We start from the raw sequence: 19,456 nt of genomic DNA, 5'->3' as shown, positions 1-19,456 counted from the left end.
GTAAGTGTTTTATCCCACTAATATTATGAATGCGAAAGTTTGTAAGTCTGTCTGTCTGTTTGTTTGTTACTCCAACACGTCAAAACCGCTGAACCGATTTAGATGAAATTCAGTACACATATAGTTTGAGTCCCGGGGAAGGACATAGGATAGTTTTTATACCGGGAAATTGCATTGTTCCCGCGGGATAGCGATAAAAGAATTCTACGCGGACGGAGTCGCGGGTACAGGCCTAGTCCACCTGGACAATAATCTGGGGCCAGTCCGGGACATTTAAAGAGAAGTAGGGGCATTAGAAAAAAGGAACTTTTATTACATCAAAGGTTTAGTCATTGCCTAAACACAAAACAGCTTTTAACACAGTCATTTAATGCCAGCAACCCGCCAGTCGGGTTCTCTTGTTTGTAGACGCTTTTCAAAAATGAATAAAAAACTTGAAAAGGCACGTTATCGGCTACGTTGTAGCCTAGCTAGTTAGTCGTGTTTATTGTAGGTTTATTATTATTTACCAAGTCCAGCCCCCTACTAAATAACTATGATTTTTAAACCGGGACAATTTGCATATCGGCCGAGACGCCGGGACACCATGCTTCACCAAGCCTGCCGTGCCACCAAGTAACATAGTTTTAGTGCTAGTTCTAGTCTTAGTTTTAGGTGGTACTTTTGGAGCCAAAATAAACATTTCTTTCTTTCTTTCTTTCTTCTTTCTTCAAACCGGGACGTATGGCAACCCTATCCTACACCGTGTGGCAGAAACAAGTGATTTTGAGTTCGTAAGACATTAAGTTCTCTGATTGATCATGTTTTAATTACAAGCTTTTATTTAGTTTCACCTGTCCCGTTGTCTATCTGTCTGTCTGTAATCAAATCTTGCAAGTAATTCGACCAATTTCCAGTAGTCAGATTGACTTGACTTTATCTGGTACTGACATCCTGCTACTCCGCCAGGATCGTCTCCGCGGGGCGGAACTCTTCAACGGTTAATGGCATCGACATGACATTTTGGTATGCAAATGTAGTTTGAGTAAAAATGCAAGTTAAATCGACAAAATGTACAGTCAGCAAAAAAAGTTTGTATTCAAAATTAAACTTGTTATTAAATTCAGAATGTTTTAAAAGGCATCAGACATTTGAGGTCATCTTTTATCAATTCTAATGGGACAGAATATATTAAAACTCTGGAGATAACGATCTTGTAAACTAATCCATCCCAGCCTATATACGTCCCACTGCTGGGCACAGGCCCACTCTGAGAACAAGAGGGCTTGTAAACTGTAATACATTTGTTAAATTTATTCACCGCAAGTCACTTCGAACGACCTCTGCCTAAAGTAATCCTTATAGAGGAGCAGGAGGCTTCCCGCATCCGGTTGCCGGTTCCCGGACGACCGGAAATGTTCAAGTCTGAAGCTTTCTCGACAAGGTGATGAGATGAACCTTCGGGTTTGGTTAGGCTGCGCACATATTGGCCGGGAAACTATTAATTACGCATTGACACATATCTCTTATTTTTTGACATGTCGGCTGTGCCTATTTATAAGAAGTTATCACGACAAAAAATACAATGTTTGACTAAAAAAAGGTTTATGTCTTAAACTTTCGTGATTTTCACTCATAGTACACGATGGTTAGCTTTGATCTTCGTCGAATCCTGTTATAAATAAGTGTCGGCGTCGGGATGAATGTTCTGAGGGACGATCGGACGTTGTTAGTGTTGTGTGTCGGTGTGATGGGGTGACAAATAAAAATGACCAAGTGCGGGTAGTTCGTGATACGAGTGCTGGTACTATTTGTGATCAAGTGCGGGTAGTTCGAAGGACTCGTGCTGCTAGGCAGACTTGACACCCCACACTTCAGTCTACTCCAAAGAGTATTAGTACCAATATAGAAAAAGAGTGGCAACTCTATGGTCAAATTTGCATGTATGGTAACAAGCGCTATCTGGTAGCTAGCTGAAGAACTAAATCTGACATAACACACACATGTACATGCACGCACACAACAAGCTTAACGTCTATAAAGCCCAGTTTAGACCTGTAAGTAAATTGCGCAAGTTGCATTACATCGCGAAGCCGGTAAGCAAACGAGTTTATGATGGTCACTTCACTTGGTCACCCAAGCGTAGCAATGTAATAAAACTTTAAGAAAACAGCAAAAAAACAGATAAATATAGAAATCATCCGCGAAAGCCAGACAGCCAACATACAGCGGAAAGATGGTAGACAGACTGAATTTTTCAAGTCCACGTTTGACACATTTGTCAATTTAGTGCTATCATTTTGTCGCCAGAGGCGCTGGCGTGTACGTGAAAAGGTGACGTTTTAAGTGTGCCCCCACTGGTCTACTCGTGACCACGGCCACAGTGATGTTGCCGAAACTTCGAGGTAAATATTACTCGTGTGTCAGCGTGATAAGTCCTGTGCGTGGTATTTTGACTAAAAAAGATTTATTATAATAGTAAATTACAGAACAAGTGCATTAAAATTTTATGAACGAATTAGACTTTGTTTTTCACCAAAATTAAGAGGAAACTAAACAATTCATTTAAAACAGTTTTAGATGGTAATTTTACAAAAAAATGTAGTAATACATGCAATACAAATAATATAAATATTCTTTGTTACACACCACACATCAGTAAGTATGTACAAAAAAAAATAATGATCATAAGAGCAAATTACGACGAGAATACTTCATGAACTCACATGAACTCTCTTCGCCGTGTAAATGGAAAGACAGCAACATCAGGCTAACTCGTTATTACAGTTTCATAATTTAAAAGCCACAGCATTGTTTAAACCTTCAATATTCCCGATTACAAGTTCTTTCAACAGACGCGCCGATATAAAACAATACAAATTATATCGAGGCGCCGCGTCTCACCTCAAAACGATAAATCTAAAACCTAAGCCACCTGGGCGTTCGACGGCCCTGTGATTATGAATGAGGCAACCCACCACCCACACCCCCCCTCCTCCCCCCGGAAAAACCGGCTAAGAAATTCAAACTCTATCCCATGGACTCAAAACTCTGGGGGCTTTGTATTACATCTACTGAATACTTAGCAATAACAGAATTAGCGTTCGAAAAGCAAACCGTATTCCGCTGTGCATAGAACGAGCATACAAATCGTTATATCTCACTTCGGAGATAACACGTTCCAAATCTGACTTCAAGCGGATGAACATAAGGTTCGTTTTGAAAGGGGAACGTTTGAAGGGGGGTTAATAATTTTAAGGGGTTGTTTACACCCTGGGTCTCGCCCGGGCGTAGCTCGTCTCCCGGGCCGCGGCTGCGTTCCCCCTTGCTGCACTTGCACAGAGTTGCTGTGTGTACGCGCCCTAATACCGGCCACTGACTATTGGTACCGATGAAATTTTGAAATTGCAATGCTTGTTTGGAATCTGTATGTGTGTTTATTAGAAAGGGACTGCGAAACGCTTCGCAGAGTCAAGCGCGGTGTTTATTGGGCGGATGATGCGATCGAGTTTTCGGTTTGTCTTTCTGGGCTTTTGCGGGTTTATTTTAACTGTTCTGTTCGTAGATATTTTCGTATTCTGATGATAAATAATCGGCTTTTTAGATTAAATTATTTCAGAAGATTGATCTGCGACTTTACTTTTAAATATAGCAAAGGCAGAACACCTTACATTATTAAAGTAGAAAATTCTATCGTGTTTATATCAACAAATGTAAAAGTAGAACCTGTGAGGAAATCTTAATAATTAATTAGCGCATCATAAATACCTATTATTATTATTATCAACAAGTAAAAGAATATGTGTTTTAGTCTATAGTTGCTTTACTTATATTTACTTATATTTACAAGATTCAAGACAGTTTTCCATTTACCGCACAGAACACGACAAAGACGTGCCTTTCTTATACATTGAACGTGTCATTTTAAACGTGAAATCGAATTTTCAAGAAATATTGTCACAACAATTTTATTTTTCGAGGAAACCATTGCGGTACGGAGCTTGCCTCGCAGACGGTGCGTTCCCACCTGAACTGTCTGGGTCCACAATTGTCGCAACAGTTGGCTGTACTTAGATCTTACTAATATAATAAACGCTAAAGTTTGGGAGTACCTAAGTCACATGCATTCGCATTTATAATAAACTAAAACGGCGGGATGGGTTTTAATAACATTTTTTAGGAACGTAAATAGCTGGCCATCTGGAATAGCACATATGTAGGCTAAATTCGGTACCTACCTATGTAGACCCGGATTTTTAATCCCATGGAGAAAATGTAAACCATGGTGTTGTCGCTATCGAAAAACATTGCAGAATTCAAGATACTTATTCTTTCCACATTCATCAGAAATCGACCTCTCATTAAAAAACTGTATTTCATAATCAAGAGAAAATATTAAATATAATGACCCGGATAACTCACGTCTTAAATCGAGTTTAGCTCGACATGTTTCGGGCTAATCCGTAGCCCTTCGGTTTGAGATCCCCTGAAATGTCACTTTGACAATGACAAAACTTTGTTTACATTTTTTCCATGGGTTTAAAAATCCGGGTTTAGATTGCTGGACGTCTGGAATAACAGATATTTTATTTTTATTTCGATATTCCTAGAGGATCGGAATAAAATCCGGAAATTTCAACCGCTAAATAAAAAAAAAACGCTAAACGGTGAATTTTCGTACTTATATGCAACGTTAATAAATCCAAATAAATTGAAGTGAAATTGTTCCACGTTCAACTACTGGGCACAAGCCTCTTCTCAGAATGAGACAGTCTTTTTGTCGTAGTCTCCCCGCGAGCCCAGTGCGGAAAGGGAACTTCACACATACCTACCATTGAATTACTTCGCAGGATAATGCTGATTTCCCCACGTGTTCCTTCACTGTAAAGCTCGTGGTAAATTTCAAATGTAATGTCGCACATTAATTTCGAATAACTTAGATCCCCGATCCTATATAAATATGTATGAAAGGCCATTGATTAGGTCAAACCCCATGTCCATGGCCGTGGTCCATGGCTTTCTTACAATATCGCAACCTAAGCAGAAAAAAAAACATAATAGTATTTTCAGCTTTTTACGACAGCCTTGAAATTCCAGGTGGCTTTTAATAAAAAACGAAGGAGTTTATAAGAAAAACTGTCTCCGAGGAGTCGTTTGCGAAAAAACTGCTGAACTTGGAAGTTGAGGTTTTACGATTCACCCTCGTTGGAACTGTTTTAGGCTCTCTAAAGGGGTGAGAAGAGGCTGTAGAGCCGGGCAGGGGTTTTGTTTTGACCCCGTTTAGAAATGGTTGATAAACATTGAGAAATAATAAAAGCAGTTTCAAAATTAAACATATTTTTATGCTCAGTAGAGATTACTGCCGAGGTCTGGGAAGTAAGAAATTGCCTGACAAATTAGTTTTCAAACTGAGCGTTGCGAGGCTTTTAGATATAGGATTCAGGCTATTCAAGTTTCCTTCTCAGTTTGCCTTTCGTCTTAGTTTTAGGTGGTACTTATGAAGCCAAAATAAATCTTTCTTTCTTTCTTTCTTCGAGGAATATACGGGTGTTGGACAGGTTGTGTAAAAAATGACTAGAGCGAGCGACACTTGCAACACTTTTTTAGCCAATTTACCACTTAACCCCGCCGATGGTTTTTTGGTGTTATATTTTTAAAAATATGACCTCATGAATTCTTTTTCTTGTCTCAAATGTATGCATGTCCTAAAGTAGAATTTCTCCGATCTAACAATATAATGAATGCATTATTCCAGTTCATAACAATTTTAACAGCAAACCAAATCTCGAATTACTTAAAATTTTCCGTCAAAAAATTGTTTTTGTTAATGCAATGTATGCAGTTTTTAACCCCCGACACAACAAGGTGGGTGTTCTAAGTTTGACCGCTAAGTGTGTCTGTGTATCTGTACAATACAATACAATACAATACAAAGACTCTTTATTGTACACCAGACATAGTAAGCGATACAGAAAACAAATTATTAAAATTACAAGGTGAGCAATAGGCGGCCTTATCGCTTAAGAGCGATCTCTTCCAGGCAACCTTTTTTACAGAAAGAAGGAAGGACTAGTACTGTATGTCTGTGTATCTGTGTGTGTTTGTCTGTCTGTGGCAACGCAGCTCATAATCGGGTAGACCGATTAGAATGCATTTGTTTCTATTTGAAACCAGGTATTCCAGCAATGGTTCTTAGACACTCTTAATCAAAATCGGTTTAGCCGTTTTTGAGGTTTTGAACTTTGAAGTGACAAAGTCGGGGGTTTTCCAATTTTTTGTTGGTTGGGTTATACAAATGTCGCACAGACATACATAGCTGCTTTGCAGGTCTGGTTGCCGAAACAAGGTGAAATATTGCAGTTCATCGATACGGACTTCTTCAGTGCCTGATTTTATTGGCAACTAAATGACTCCTACGAAACCGAAAGCAACCGCTACGCTGCACTGTAGTCCACGTTGCGTAGAGCGCTACGCGGGGCTCTACAAAGTAATAGAATCGAGAAGTTTTATATATTGAGAGTTAGATATTGATATTAATTTGTTTTTTTTTTTGCGAAAATGTTGACTAAAGTACGCAAAGCACCTATGCGAAAACCAAAACATTCAATGACAAAAAAAACAGTCAAGTGTTAGTACGCAGAATCGAGTATGAACTATGACTATTGTGAGCTGGATGAGAATGCTGGCAGCTAACAAAGATACAGTTTGTGTAAATAGATTTAAATTTTTCCCTCTCACTCTCTTTCTCTGTTTCCATCTCTTCCCCCCTTTCCCTTTTTCTCTCAAATTGTCACGAAATGGTCCAAACTCAGCATGATTCAGCCTTGCAGCCGGCGCTGGTCTGATTTTACATACAATACAATAACTCTTTATTGCACACCAACACATAGCAAGCAGTACAGAAAACATAGGTATATATATATACACAGAGACTTTCTGAGGTAAGCAATAGGCGGCCTTATCGTTACAGATATCTAAGGAGGTACAAGCCTCGATCGTTTCAATACAGATACAGTTTATAAAACACAATCTAAAGTCCTCGGCTGTACAACGAAGATGTGAAAACAATTAAAACTTTGATCTCCGACTCTACTCAATTATAAAGGTGCTTTTACACGAGGCGCAAGCTCGCGCAAAGCTTCGGGTGAGCGTCTTTGTAAAAGTTTGTTAGCCTAGCTTTCATAAAGCTGGTTTTGTTGATACGAAACGTGATTCATCTTTACCATGGGAAATCTTTTGAGGGAACCTCTACTACTTTCTTGGAATTTTTATTTGAGATTTTTTCTAAATTTGATACTAGGGGCGAGTCGAATTTTTAACCAAATGAACCCTCCCTCACCCTCACCCTCGACCTTATGATAGCTACGTCAATGCAACAAATGTGTGTTCGTAGAGCTCCTCTAACTCCACACTGTAAGAACACATATAAATCACGCAAACCCAACCATCACAACCACCATCCAACACTGACGCGTTTCGAACTCAATCAGAGTTCATATTCAGAGCAACACAACTATTCCCTTTGCTGCCACGTGTTAGACTAACGAACCAAAACAAACATTCCAATTTATCCATTTATTTTTGTTTAAATTGAGAAAAATAAACCAAGTAACCAACTTGGGGATTCACAATGAGAAATTTAAATAAATAAGGTCGCCAGTTAGCCAAGTTATTGTTTTAGTTCCAATCTTTACTCACGCGCTGTGTCAGATGAATTGGCCAGATTGTTTATCCACGACTCTCAGAAATAAATACTCATAAAGTTCGTAACATTTTTATAAAGCTCGTTTGACGCTTTTGTCCAAGGAGCTTTTTCGGTTATACCAAGTATGACAGTTAACCTTTTAATTAATTAGTCTCGGCTTTCACGCCGCAAAAATCCAAGGATTAACGCTCACACGAGACGGTTTTCACGCGTTACTGGGGGGGGGACAGGGGGTAAGTATTAAATGTATTCTGAAACTGCACGTTCGTATAGTAGAGAGAAGTAAACGCCGTGTTTTTATTGTGTTCCGAAATATGTAATTCTCTTATGTGTACTATTTAAGTTCACAGTTATTTTTAAAGGTCAAATTGTAAAATTTACTGACGGGATGAGTGACATTGAGATAGTTTTTTTTTTTTTTTTGAAAATGATAGAATTTGGTAAGCACACTTTAGTTACCCACGCACTTTATGAAACGTCTCAAATTAAGGACGTTTCAAACTGTTTTGCTGCGCATAAAATCTTAAGTTTCTCAGATCATCATCATCATCAGATGAAAGGCATCCACTGCAGAACAAAATTCTCCCCCTTAGAACGCCACAGTCAACGACAACTCGCCACTTATCCACCGGTTGCCCTCAACTCTCACGATGTCGTCATTTCACCTAGTGGAAGGAAGGCTTGCCAAGGCTTCGTCTTCCGGTAGTTTCTCAGATAAGTTATTTTAATTTGGACTGTTGAATGTTCCCATAAAGTTAAAGGAAATCAAAAACAACACGTTTTATACGAAAGCCATGGTAGCTTAGTGGTTTGACCTATGGCCTCTCAAGCAGGGAATTGTGGGTTCGAGAACGGGCTTCCATCTCCGGATTTTTGTGACTTTAAAAAATTGTACGGAAACAGCATCAGCATCTAACACTGCACGAGTCACCACATTCGTCATAGGTATTGTTAAAACTAGCAGCCCAAACAGCCTTAAGCGCAACACAGAAGACAACCGGGAACGAGGCTCGTCGCGGACAGGGTTGAAACGGGGCGGAGGCGTCTCCGTCTCGTCTCTTCTGTTTTGGATCGCGACGTTTCTATATATTTAGTATGAAAACTAATTCAAGGGGCGATGCGACCCTGTCCCACGTCACTTGAATTGCGTCTCAACTGCCAGACCTAAAGGTTAACATGTACATAGCCGCGGGTTAATATAAGGTTAGTACCAATTCAATATTTTACTGTAATGACAAAAAGTATAGATAACACACACACAGAAACATCACGCCTGTATTCCCAAATGGGTAGGCAGAGCACACGAAACGTTACCGCTACGGAGCCACTTTTAGCAATTTTAGGTTTTAAGTTTGACAAACGGTACAATATTGACAGGTTGCTAGTCTGTCGCCTACGGATCTTAACCTAGATATCCTCAGTGACATCCACGGAAGAAATGGAGAGGTGTAATTGTAACCCGACACCACACGGGTCTACACGGGGAGTATATTAGATGACAAGCTGAATAAAATTTTGATGACTGGTATAATAATAAAATAATATAATAATCCCAGCCTATATATATACGTCCCACTGCTGCTGCTGAATGAGAGGGCTTGGGCCGTAGTTCCCACGCGGGCCCAGTGCGGATTGGGAACTTCACGCACACCATTGAATTACTTCGCAGGTTTGTGCAGGTTTCCTCACGATGTTTTGCTTCACCGTAAAGCTCGTGGTAAATTTCAAATGTAATTTCGCACATGAATTCCGAAAAACTCAGAGGTGCGAGCCGGGGTTTGAACCCACGATCCTCTGCTTGAGAGGCCATAGGTCAAACCACTCGGCCACCACGGCTTTCAGGGGATGACAGGTATACTTAGTATTTATTATACATGATTTTACGCTCTGGTGAATTATAACGTTTTATGACATACTATTGCTATTTCACTAATCATATAATGAATCAGGCATTACTTTGCGGAGGTCAATATTAATTACAACTACAACAATTACTTTGCTAACCCGCAAAAAGGTCACGGGTAAAGTCGCGGGAAAGAAAGGCTTGCAGGCCGAGTATGTATAAAATAAAAACTCCTAGAAATCAATGTTTTATTTGTAAGATAACTAAAATTGTACCAGACTCAAATTATAATTGCCATCTATATAAGTGTTTATTTCATTCTAACATGATTTTTTAAAACGTTAAAATAATGCCAATAAAGTCAATTGCTATAAAACATGTAGATATAACGGACTGCTACTAAAATGAAATTATGATAAAACCTTTGTATATATTGTAGAACATTTTATTGTTCTCTATAATTTCCACAGCGCATGCGATGAAAGAAGTTTCATGGCAACTTTTTTTACACTTTGAGTTCATTATTGAAGTTTTAGTACGGAACCCTATTTTTTTCTGGTAATAACTATAGCCTATAGTACTTTGAAATAATGAAGCATTCTAATAGTGAAAGAATTTTTAAAATCGGTCTAGTAGTTTTTGAGTCAATTCGTAACAAACATCCAAAAATACAAAAATCCAAATATCCAAATCTTTCCTAAGTATAGATCAATTGACATAGTTATATCAATATGGTACATGAAACACTCACGTCTTAACGAATACCTACATAGCTAGATACAAATTAAAAACCCAAGACTGGAGAAAAACTTTATTATTTATTACTTGTTCCCTCTTGTTGGCTCCTATCCTAGTTTCTGCTTGAAGTTTGCGTAGATCTCTATATTGGCGATCAGTTCTTCCGCCGGCAGCAAGGTGATGTTGATATCGACCTTAAATTTCTCGAACGGCACGACGTTCGGAAAGTGGTCGGTCGGTACTGTTATATTGTTTAACTTATGTTCACCCTGAAATCATTAGACCTAATGAATGGATCATTTAATGAGCATGTAAATTTAGTTACTACCCCCCTACTTATCATCATCATCATGTCAGCCGAAAGACGTCCACTGCTGGACATAGGCCTCCCCCAAGGTTCGCAGGACTGATGGCCGATGGGGTCAGAAAGTTCTCGAACGGCGTCCGCGGACCGGGAGACGAGCTGTCGGTAGGCCTCCAACATGATGGAGCGACGACCTGGTAAAGATCACGGGATCGCAGTGGATGTGGAAAGCACAAGACCGGTCTGAATGGAGAGCCCCTACTAATCCTAGGGTCTAATTTGAACAATAACAATTAGCCCGGATAACTCACGTCTTAAATCGAGTTTAGCTCGACATGTTTCGGGCTAATCCGTAGCCCTTCGTCTTCGGAGCAACGTGACTCAGCGGCTGCTGCAACACGCGCACTGCTGTGCTAACTCGATTTAAAACGTGAGTTATCCGGGTCAATATATTTAATATGAGTGAGTCTCACGGTAGTTTCATGTTCAAAATAACAATTAGGATAAATAAAACATCACTGTAAATAAAAAAAAATTGAAGGTAGTTTGAAGTGAAGCTTAAAGTTGGTAAAACATTTATGAGTAGTTTGTTTGAGAGAAACAAAGTATATACTTGGGGATTTTCAATGATAAATGAATATTTTGGTTCGTTATTATAACATCTGATAGGAAGATGATCTCTGTTTGAACCTTGGTTGAGTTCAAAACGCGTCAGCGTAGTGTGGTGGTGGTGATAGTTGTGGTGGTTGGGTTGTTTTTGTTTAAACAACATTATCCCTAGATAAATTTGATGTTTTGACTCTTTTGGTGATGTATTTTCATGTGTGTTTGTGTGTACTGTAAGGTGGTACTAATGAAGCCAAAAGAAATCTCTCTTTCTTTTTTCTTTCTTTCTTTGTTTACCGCAGGCAAAGGGCAAGTGATTCCGGTCGCGAGCAACGCTTTGCCGATATAAGGATCCTTACGCAGCAGGTCGCAAAACTTGAAATGCATCTCCACGAAACTGCGTTTGTACTCGTTGTGCAGGTACTCGTAGAAAACTAGATGCGCCTGAAATTTGCGGGAAGACGTTTTGTAATTTGAAGGTACTTAGTGAGGTCGACTTTGATGCCAAATTTTAAGACCCTTGTAAAGTTGCTATCAGAAATGTCAGAGCGGGCGAGATATTCAAATATTTCGGTGTAGCATTACATTTCAATGAATTCTTTACACTAGATAAGGTTAATACTCGTAATATACTCAGCGGCACAAAAGTAGGTCCACTCTACATACAAAATTACCTGTTACTGCATACATTTGAGGGCCAGATTTTCTACCGCTCAGTACATCATAAAATGCAATTTGTTATATAACACTCTGCTAAATAGTAAAATGCCTATTAAACTAACAGCATTGTCACGTTGGAAGACAAAAAGCTGATCTTCTGAGTATGTATAGCAGATGAGCTAGCAAGGGAAGGGTCAATGAACAAAAACATAGGGCCTGAGCCGTATGTGGGACTCTCACAGGGAACCATGAAGAATGCCATAAACGACCACACCAAACGTAAACACCAACAAGAGTGGAAAACACTGGAAGGTCTAAAGCATTCAAAACGATTCATCGAAAATGTCAGCACAAGCTGGACTAAAAAACTCTGGACACTCAGTAGGAAACAACTCCGACATATCGTCGGGGCATTCACAGGTCACTTCAATACTAAACACATACTAGTAAAGATGGGACTACAGGACAATGAAGTCTGTAGAATATGTGGCGAGGAAGACGAAACAATGGAACACATTATGTGTGAATGTGACGCCCTCGCCAGATCAAGAATGAGACTCTTTGGCGACGGATACCCCGCACCAGGAGACTTTAAGGCACTACCGCTACGTCAAATCATCCAATTTATGGACGAGGTGATAAAGGCAATAGAGTAAGTGCGAAGGAGGGGTAATTACACAAAAGATCCCTACGGGTCGAAGTGTATCCGCAAGGACCCCTAAGCTTAAGATAAGATAAGATAAGATGTATGTATATTTAATACGAAATGAAGACTGATTTACCGAAATGTTATTTGCCCACACGTGTTTAGTCGTTCCTTCTAGATTGATGTAGTAGAGCCCGCGCCGTGCGTATCTCTTTACGTAGAACTTTACGTCCGACACGTATTTTTCGTTTGTCCACAAGACGTTTGTACGTTCAGGGATGACTTGTAAGACCTGTAATAATACAAATGATGGCAAATTATCTAGGGATAATGGCAGTGTAGCGTTGACTGAGAAGTGGATAATGTCTACGAGTCGGTCATTAAGCTTGTTTCCAGTGTGGTTACTAAAGACCCGAGAGCCTAACTGACCCGACGCTATAGCGAAGATATCCCGGGCATAGCAGAGATAAGGATGGCCCTGAAACAGCTTAAGAACAACAAGACGTCGGGTGAGGACGGATTTAGAGAGAGAGAGAGAGAGAGAGAGAGAGAGAGAGAGAGAGAGAGAGAGAGAGAGAGAGAGAGAGAGAGAGAGAGAGAGAGAAAGAAAAACATACACATTGTCACGAATTAAATCAGAGAAATGGTGTAGCTTTCTATTAGTGAAAGAACATTTTGACCGCCCCTACCGTACAACGGCTAACCGATAGTGTCTTTTCCAACCTCGACATTGGCGGAATCATCGATAGTATCGATGGAGCTATACTTTCAAGAATTGAATTGAATTGGGCGCCCGAGCCGAAGCGCGAGCTAAAAGGTCCGCTTCTCAATGATGACGATTCTTTCTCAACCGATTCCAGAACAGTTTCAATAATTTACTCTTACTCGATTCTCCGTCCTATGGATTTTTGATCTCTTGGAAATGAAGGAGCCACTGGGGTTGAAAATGTAAAAAATAGACTAGACAGATCTATGGCTCATGAGCCACTAGTAATTAATATGAATTCTACGCTGAAAAATGGCAATTTAAACTAGCGACGAATATAGGTACTTAATGCATATAAATATTTACCCAGACGTGATGGATAACAGCAATAACAAAAAGCAAAATGACGTCGGATTTCATCGTCACCGTCGTCCAAAGTTCACCTTTATATACTGAATAGTTCTTATCGACTGGATGAGTAAAATACCGACGTTTTTATAAATGCTGTTATTATATTTAAGTGTAAGTATCTATAAATTTGTATAATAAAATGGTTTTGAAACCGAACAATGAATATAATCGTCGGTGAAAAATAATTTCGCGTTATTTAAATTACCTATGCTTGTTCAGGAAATAACAAATAAAATGATTGGTATAATTGGTGTTACGATAAAGCTGCATTTCCATCAATGATGTGAGAGGATAGCGAGGAGTGCGTTTTTCATGGACCAATAGAAACGCTTCATTTACCTCGCCTCGCTCCGCTCAGCTGTTTGCACCAGGGATGTGCTGTGCGATGTGCTGTGCGAATCGCTTGTTAGTTTTAAATTTTAAAAAAACCGGCCAAGAGCGTGTCGGACACGCCCAAGATAGGGTCCCGTAGCCATTATGAAATCAAGTAATATTATGTGCGTTATAACACAATTAAAACACTTACTACAGTCTTAAAATCTATTACCAGAAAAAGAGCGTTACCTTTCCATATTTTTCACAGAGTCTCAGTAATAGGGTTCCGTTGGCACCCTTTGGGAACGGAGCCCTAAAAATCTAATAATAAATGGCTTTTTAGTTAATCGAGGAGTAGCTACGTTCAGCAGTAGACTACTGTATCCTTATGATGTTAATGCTAAATATCTCTAACAGATTAAAATAAATGTGTGATGAAGTCAGTAGCCTAGTGAACTATGGCCTCTCAAACAGAGGTACGTGGGTTCAAGCCCGGGCTTGGATTTCTAGGTTTTCCGGCATTTATTTGCAAAATTACACTTGAAATTTACTATCAGCTGAGAGGGTTACCTAATGATTCGCCGACAATTTTTATGCAGATTATTGATTGGCAGACCACGTTTCGCCGAGTAACGGTACGTCGATGAATTTGTACGCAAATGTATTGTTTCGCAGACTAACGTTTCGTAACTCAACCTTTAGTAGACTATTCAGTTGGCTTGTGAGTCAGTAAGCCGAACAACTATAAACAGAAATTCGTTTAGCCGATTAATCACTACATATTTTCAACGTTTGCTCGAACAACTTTTCGCTTTCAAATTTGTGTTTATTTTATATTGAAGTCAAAACAAACTAAGTCGCGACGCCATCAGTTCGGTTCTGGCACTCGCCGGCCGCTGCCGCGGCACGCTCGCTTCGCTCGCTCGGCTCCTGCGTTGTTGGTCACAATTCTACCTAACACTCCTCCTCGCTGACGCTCGTCGTCACACCTAACCACACATTTTGATGTCATGCGATAACTCTACTTATCATGTGTCGGCGAACAATGGTTCGATCAACTGAAACAATTACGAAACGAAAATCTGAGTAATTACACTCGGCGAAAAGACAGGTCACCGTGTTTTTCAATCTGTGGGGTCGCGATACCCCATTTAATAGTATTAAAAGGTACAGAATGTGGTTAACACCATTTTAAGTATGAAATACCTGTATTAAGAGACATTTATCTTTCTTCCGTGAGAGGCTATAACAAAATGTACCAATTATAATAGTTTAACTAAAATTACGCTTTCACCACAGTCCACAAATATGAAAGGATCGAGCATTAAAGATAATTTATTAAGAGGAAAGAAATAATTAGTATTCTTTTCGTATCAAATCAAAATACCTTGAATTCGACAAACATAGGAGCAATAGTGTACATAAAGCTTAACTCTGGTGTTAGTGATGCTATGTTTTATTGAACACATGAATAATTTCGTTTCATTTCATTTTGTTGATTTCGGAGATGTGTCTAAATTTAAGTACATAGATAAATTGTAAAATTACAGTTAAACATGATGAAAGCAGCATTTATTAGTATAAAAAGTCGATACAATTTTGATTTTATAATTACAAAACACATAACAAAGGATATCTTTATTTATAAATATTCTCTTGAACACTAACATTTTAGTAGTTGGTTGGGTTAGTTAATAAGCCTGTACATTTTTTAACCCCTGACGCAAAAAGAGGGGTGTTATAAGTTTGACCGGTATGTGTGCCTGTCTGTCTGTCTGTGGCACCGTAGCTCTTAAAAGGGTGAACCGATTTGAATGCGGTTTTTTATTATTTTAAAGCAGGTTTTCTAGCGATGGTTCTTAGACATGTTTTGTCAAAATCGCTTCAGCCGGGTCGGGGGTTTTCCAACTTTTTGTTGGTTATTATTATTTACCTATTGCAATTTGTTACTCAAAACGCGGTCACGCTTTTGATGCGTTAAGTTTTGTTCAGCGTTGTATGGAAATATTTGTCAGCAGATATAAAAGACATATAAAAAAGGCTTTGAGCTCAAAACCACTAAATTTCATAATACCTTATTCACTAATACCCCTAAATTTCAAATTACCATGGGCTCATAATACCTAAAATGTCAAATTGTCTCTTGTATAAAAATTAACGAAATTCATTAGGACTTTGACTTAAAATGTCATAATATTCTCTAAATACCTAAAGATTGAAATGCACAATTCATTCAAATACCGAATGACAGAATTGATGACAAAATATTAAAATAAGTCAAAACACAAATGGCAAAATGCCTAATATTTTTTCACGGGTGGTGTTTGAGAAATTTGATGTTGATCATTGACTTTTAGTATAGTTTGTGTTCAACGTACAAATTTAGGTATTTTAACTTTTGGTTGTTTTAAGCATATTTTATGTTTTTTTGCCATGAAAGTGATTTGGAAGTTTAGGTATTATGAGACTAAGGTATTTTGAAATTCAGCCATATTAAGACCAAGCCAAGCCAAGAAGTTTTGAGATCTGGGAATATTGATATAAAGGTAAAACGCAATTTAGAAGTTATAAGCCCAAAGCTAAAAAAGTTGTTTAATCAGCTGCTGCTGCTAAACATTTTCAGATTAATTTACAAACTCCTTGTTATGAGTGTGTTACTGTGTTACCGCTGATATTAATTTCAACCGCTCCGCGGTGTTTGTTTGAAATATACGTAGACGTCTGCCGCGGCTATGATGTCATTAGTTGGTGACTGCGTCAACGATGCTTTGATCTTGCATCTTTCAAAGGGCCAAACGTTCGGGAAGTTATCAGCAGGTATGGATATATTCATTATTTTCACAGGACCCTGAAAATATCAATAAAAGTCATGTTATCGAATGCTTAGTGTCATAAATAAGAAAGTTTGGATGTTTGTTACTGCATCACGCAAAAAAAATCGGAGGATACTTTCTGTCTCGAAAAATCATATGGTTAACACGTAAAGTGGTAGACAAATTCTCGCGGACTTCCGCGTGAGCCACAGACGTCAATGTGAGTGTGTGACTCAGAGAGAAGACTGAAGCTGAAAGATGAGGAAGAATAGATAAATCTGAGTCCTTAGAGAATCTTTACAAAAGTTTAGGAACAGGACCCTGAAAATATCAATAAAAGTCATGTTATCGAATGCTTAGTGTCATAAATAAGAAAGTTTGGATGTTTGTTACTGCATCACGCAAAAAAAATCGGAGGATACTTTCTGTCTCGAAAAATCATATGGTTAACACGTAAAGTGGTAGACAAATTCTCGCGGACTTCCGCGTGAGCCACAGACGTCAATGTGAGTGTGTGACTCAGAGAGAAGACTGAAGCTGAAAGATGAGGAAGAATAGATAAATCGAAGATCTCAATGGCTGAGTCCAATATGTTATTAGAGACCAAAGCGTCCAGACTCCGGTGGCTTGGATACATGGAAAGTTTAGGAGAGGAGCAAGTGGACGCAGGCACCGCTGGAGGGACGAGATCTAGAGAGACATTTAGGATCTCGGGGTCAAAGACTGGCAAGAGCTGGCCTAGGATCCTAAAAACAGGGTGTAATCTGATGTAGGAAGCCAAATCCCGTTTCGGGTCACTGCGCCTAGATAGTAAAGAAATAACAGCATTACGCAGTAGTGTGTGTATGTTTATTAGTAAAGTCTCGAGAATAACAAAATGAAAAAAAATGATAATGGATGGGATGATGATACCCATGGATGGAGTTGATTTGACTTACCGGTGGTAGAGGGCAAACGAATCCAGAATTGCGAAAAGCTGCTGCAATGTAAGGACCAATCCCGTTCTGCATGTGAAACACCTCGCAGATCTTGAAATGCGTTTCCACAAAACTTTGCTTATACTCGTTTTGCTGTAGTTCCAAAAAAACTAAGTGCATCTGTAAGACAACATCATCATCATCATCATCATCATCATCATATCAGCCGAAAGAAGTCCACTGCTGGACATAGGCTTCTCCCAAGGCTCTCCACTCAGACGGGTCTTGTGCTTTCCGTGTCCACCGCAATCCCGCGATCTTAACCAGGTCGTCAAACCACAAGACAAGACACGACAAGATTGATACACTCAAATATCAATTTTCTTTTTCTGAGTCGCTACTCTTGTGAGAGTGGTTGGTGGTTAAGGATCAGTAGTGAAGCTTCATGATGACTTTCTTGGGGAAATAGTGTCTTGGTTTCTTCTTGCCTTCTACACTGCAGTCCTGGAGTCCAGAATTTGGAGTTGTTAATAGAGAAGCGAGCACTACTGCCCACTCTCACTTCAGGTCCCTCGTTGTGAATAAATGTATTTTCTTTCTTCTTGTCACCGGACAATGGACCATTCTTTTTGCCGGACTTGCGGTGTTGTATGGCTTACAATGAATGAGTATACACGCACCGGACACTTGTCCGGCGACTTAGCCATACAACACCGCAAGTCCGGCAAAAAGAATGGCCCATTGTCCGGTGAAACAACGAACGTCTACAAGCGGCCCGAGTCGCCTTTTACGACACCCACGGGGAGAGATGGAGCCATATTATTATAAAACCAGGTACGGTTACTTTAACCCTGAATGGTAACTGTGACTATTGAAATTAACTCGTTCTAAGTTTTATTACTGCAGTGAAATTATGTCACATTGCCTTTGTTAGTTTTAGCTGACCGCTCCTGCTTAATGTATTTTATTAGTCTGTATGTGGTTTTCATATGGGGTAAAGTTACACTTTATTGGGTCAAAGTACCCCGATCTATTGATATCATTTTTTGAAATATTTGAATAAATCCTTGGTAGCCCAGTATATTGCCTATTGCTTGAACTTTGGACCTATGACTTTTTAAACAGGTAGCCTTGTTTAATAGTTATAAGAAATAATGAAATTATCATCAATAATTTGCTAATTACCGACACGTTATCCGCAAAAGTACACTTTGTATATCCTTCTAAGTTGAAGTAGTATTTACTTTTCCTTCCATGCCTTTTTATGAAGATGTTTCCGTTGTACAAGTACTTTTCGTTTAAATACGTCTTCATAGCTCGTTCTGGGATCACTTGAAGGCTCTGAAATATAGTTTCTAGTGTGATTATGAAGCCAGAAAAATATAACACCTCTTCACCGCCAGAGTCATCCAGTCGTGACAGCCAATGGAATGCCTCACGCGCCACGGTCATTATCTTACATGACCAACATTGAACTCGAATTTAACCCTTCTGCAATGGAATTAAAAATCAAGTTTATTTGTTGCTGGTATTTCTGTGGCGTTTAGAGCACGTCACTTTGTTTGTTTTGTGGCGGTGAAGAGGTTAATAGATATCAATTTTTCCTAATTTTTTCGGATTAGATTTGTAATTTATCACTCGCTTTACCGATTGTGAGCCTGCATACACACTATTCCAATAAAGCCTGCGTGGAAACTATAGTCCAAGCCCTTTCGTTCTGACTGGATGCCTGTGCCCAGCATTGCGACGTTATGTAGATCGGAGATCATCAAAAATACTCATTGTAGTCAGACGATACAAAATTTTGTAAAAT

General features: G+C 39.2%; 2 protein-coding genes across 2 annotated transcripts in view; one reads left to right on the top strand and one right to left on the bottom strand.

Moving 5' to 3' along the window:
* Nucleotides 1-19,456, top strand: part of PlexA (plexin A) — a 457,831-nt gene that overhangs the window by 319,515 nt on the left and 118,860 nt on the right. The window lies entirely within an intron of this gene.
* Nucleotides 10,373-13,622, bottom strand: LOC141429860 (uncharacterized). The gene is made up of 4 exons (XM_074090420.1): nt 13,554-13,622; nt 12,618-12,773; nt 11,473-11,619; nt 10,373-10,534 (listed from the first exon to the last, which is right to left on the bottom strand). The coding sequence occupies exons 1-4, from the start codon at nt 13,605-13,607 to the stop codon at nt 10,373-10,375; spliced, it is 519 nt and encodes a 172-aa protein (XP_073946521.1). The 5' UTR covers nt 13,608-13,622.

This window comes from Choristoneura fumiferana, chromosome 7 (assembly GCF_025370935.1).
Source record: "Choristoneura fumiferana chromosome 7, NRCan_CFum_1, whole genome shotgun sequence".
Classification (NCBI taxonomy): domain Eukaryota; kingdom Metazoa; phylum Arthropoda; class Insecta; order Lepidoptera; family Tortricidae; genus Choristoneura; species Choristoneura fumiferana.
This window is presented reverse-complemented; position numbering and strand designations above follow the sequence as displayed.

Bases quoted from the DNA above. Each gene is read 5' to 3' on its own strand.
- LOC141429860 (XM_074090420.1), bottom strand. From the start codon at position 13,607: ATGAAATCCGACGTCATTTTGCTTTTTGTTATTGCTGTTATCCATCAC. The intron at 12,774-13,553 runs GTAAATATTTAT...GTATTATTACAG, and splicing joins CTGTTATCCATCACGTCTGG to GTCTTACAAGTCATCCCTGA. The intron at 11,620-12,617 runs GTAAATCAGTCT...CGCAAATTTCAG, and splicing joins TGTGGGCAAATAACATTTCG to GCGCATCTAGTTTTCTACGA.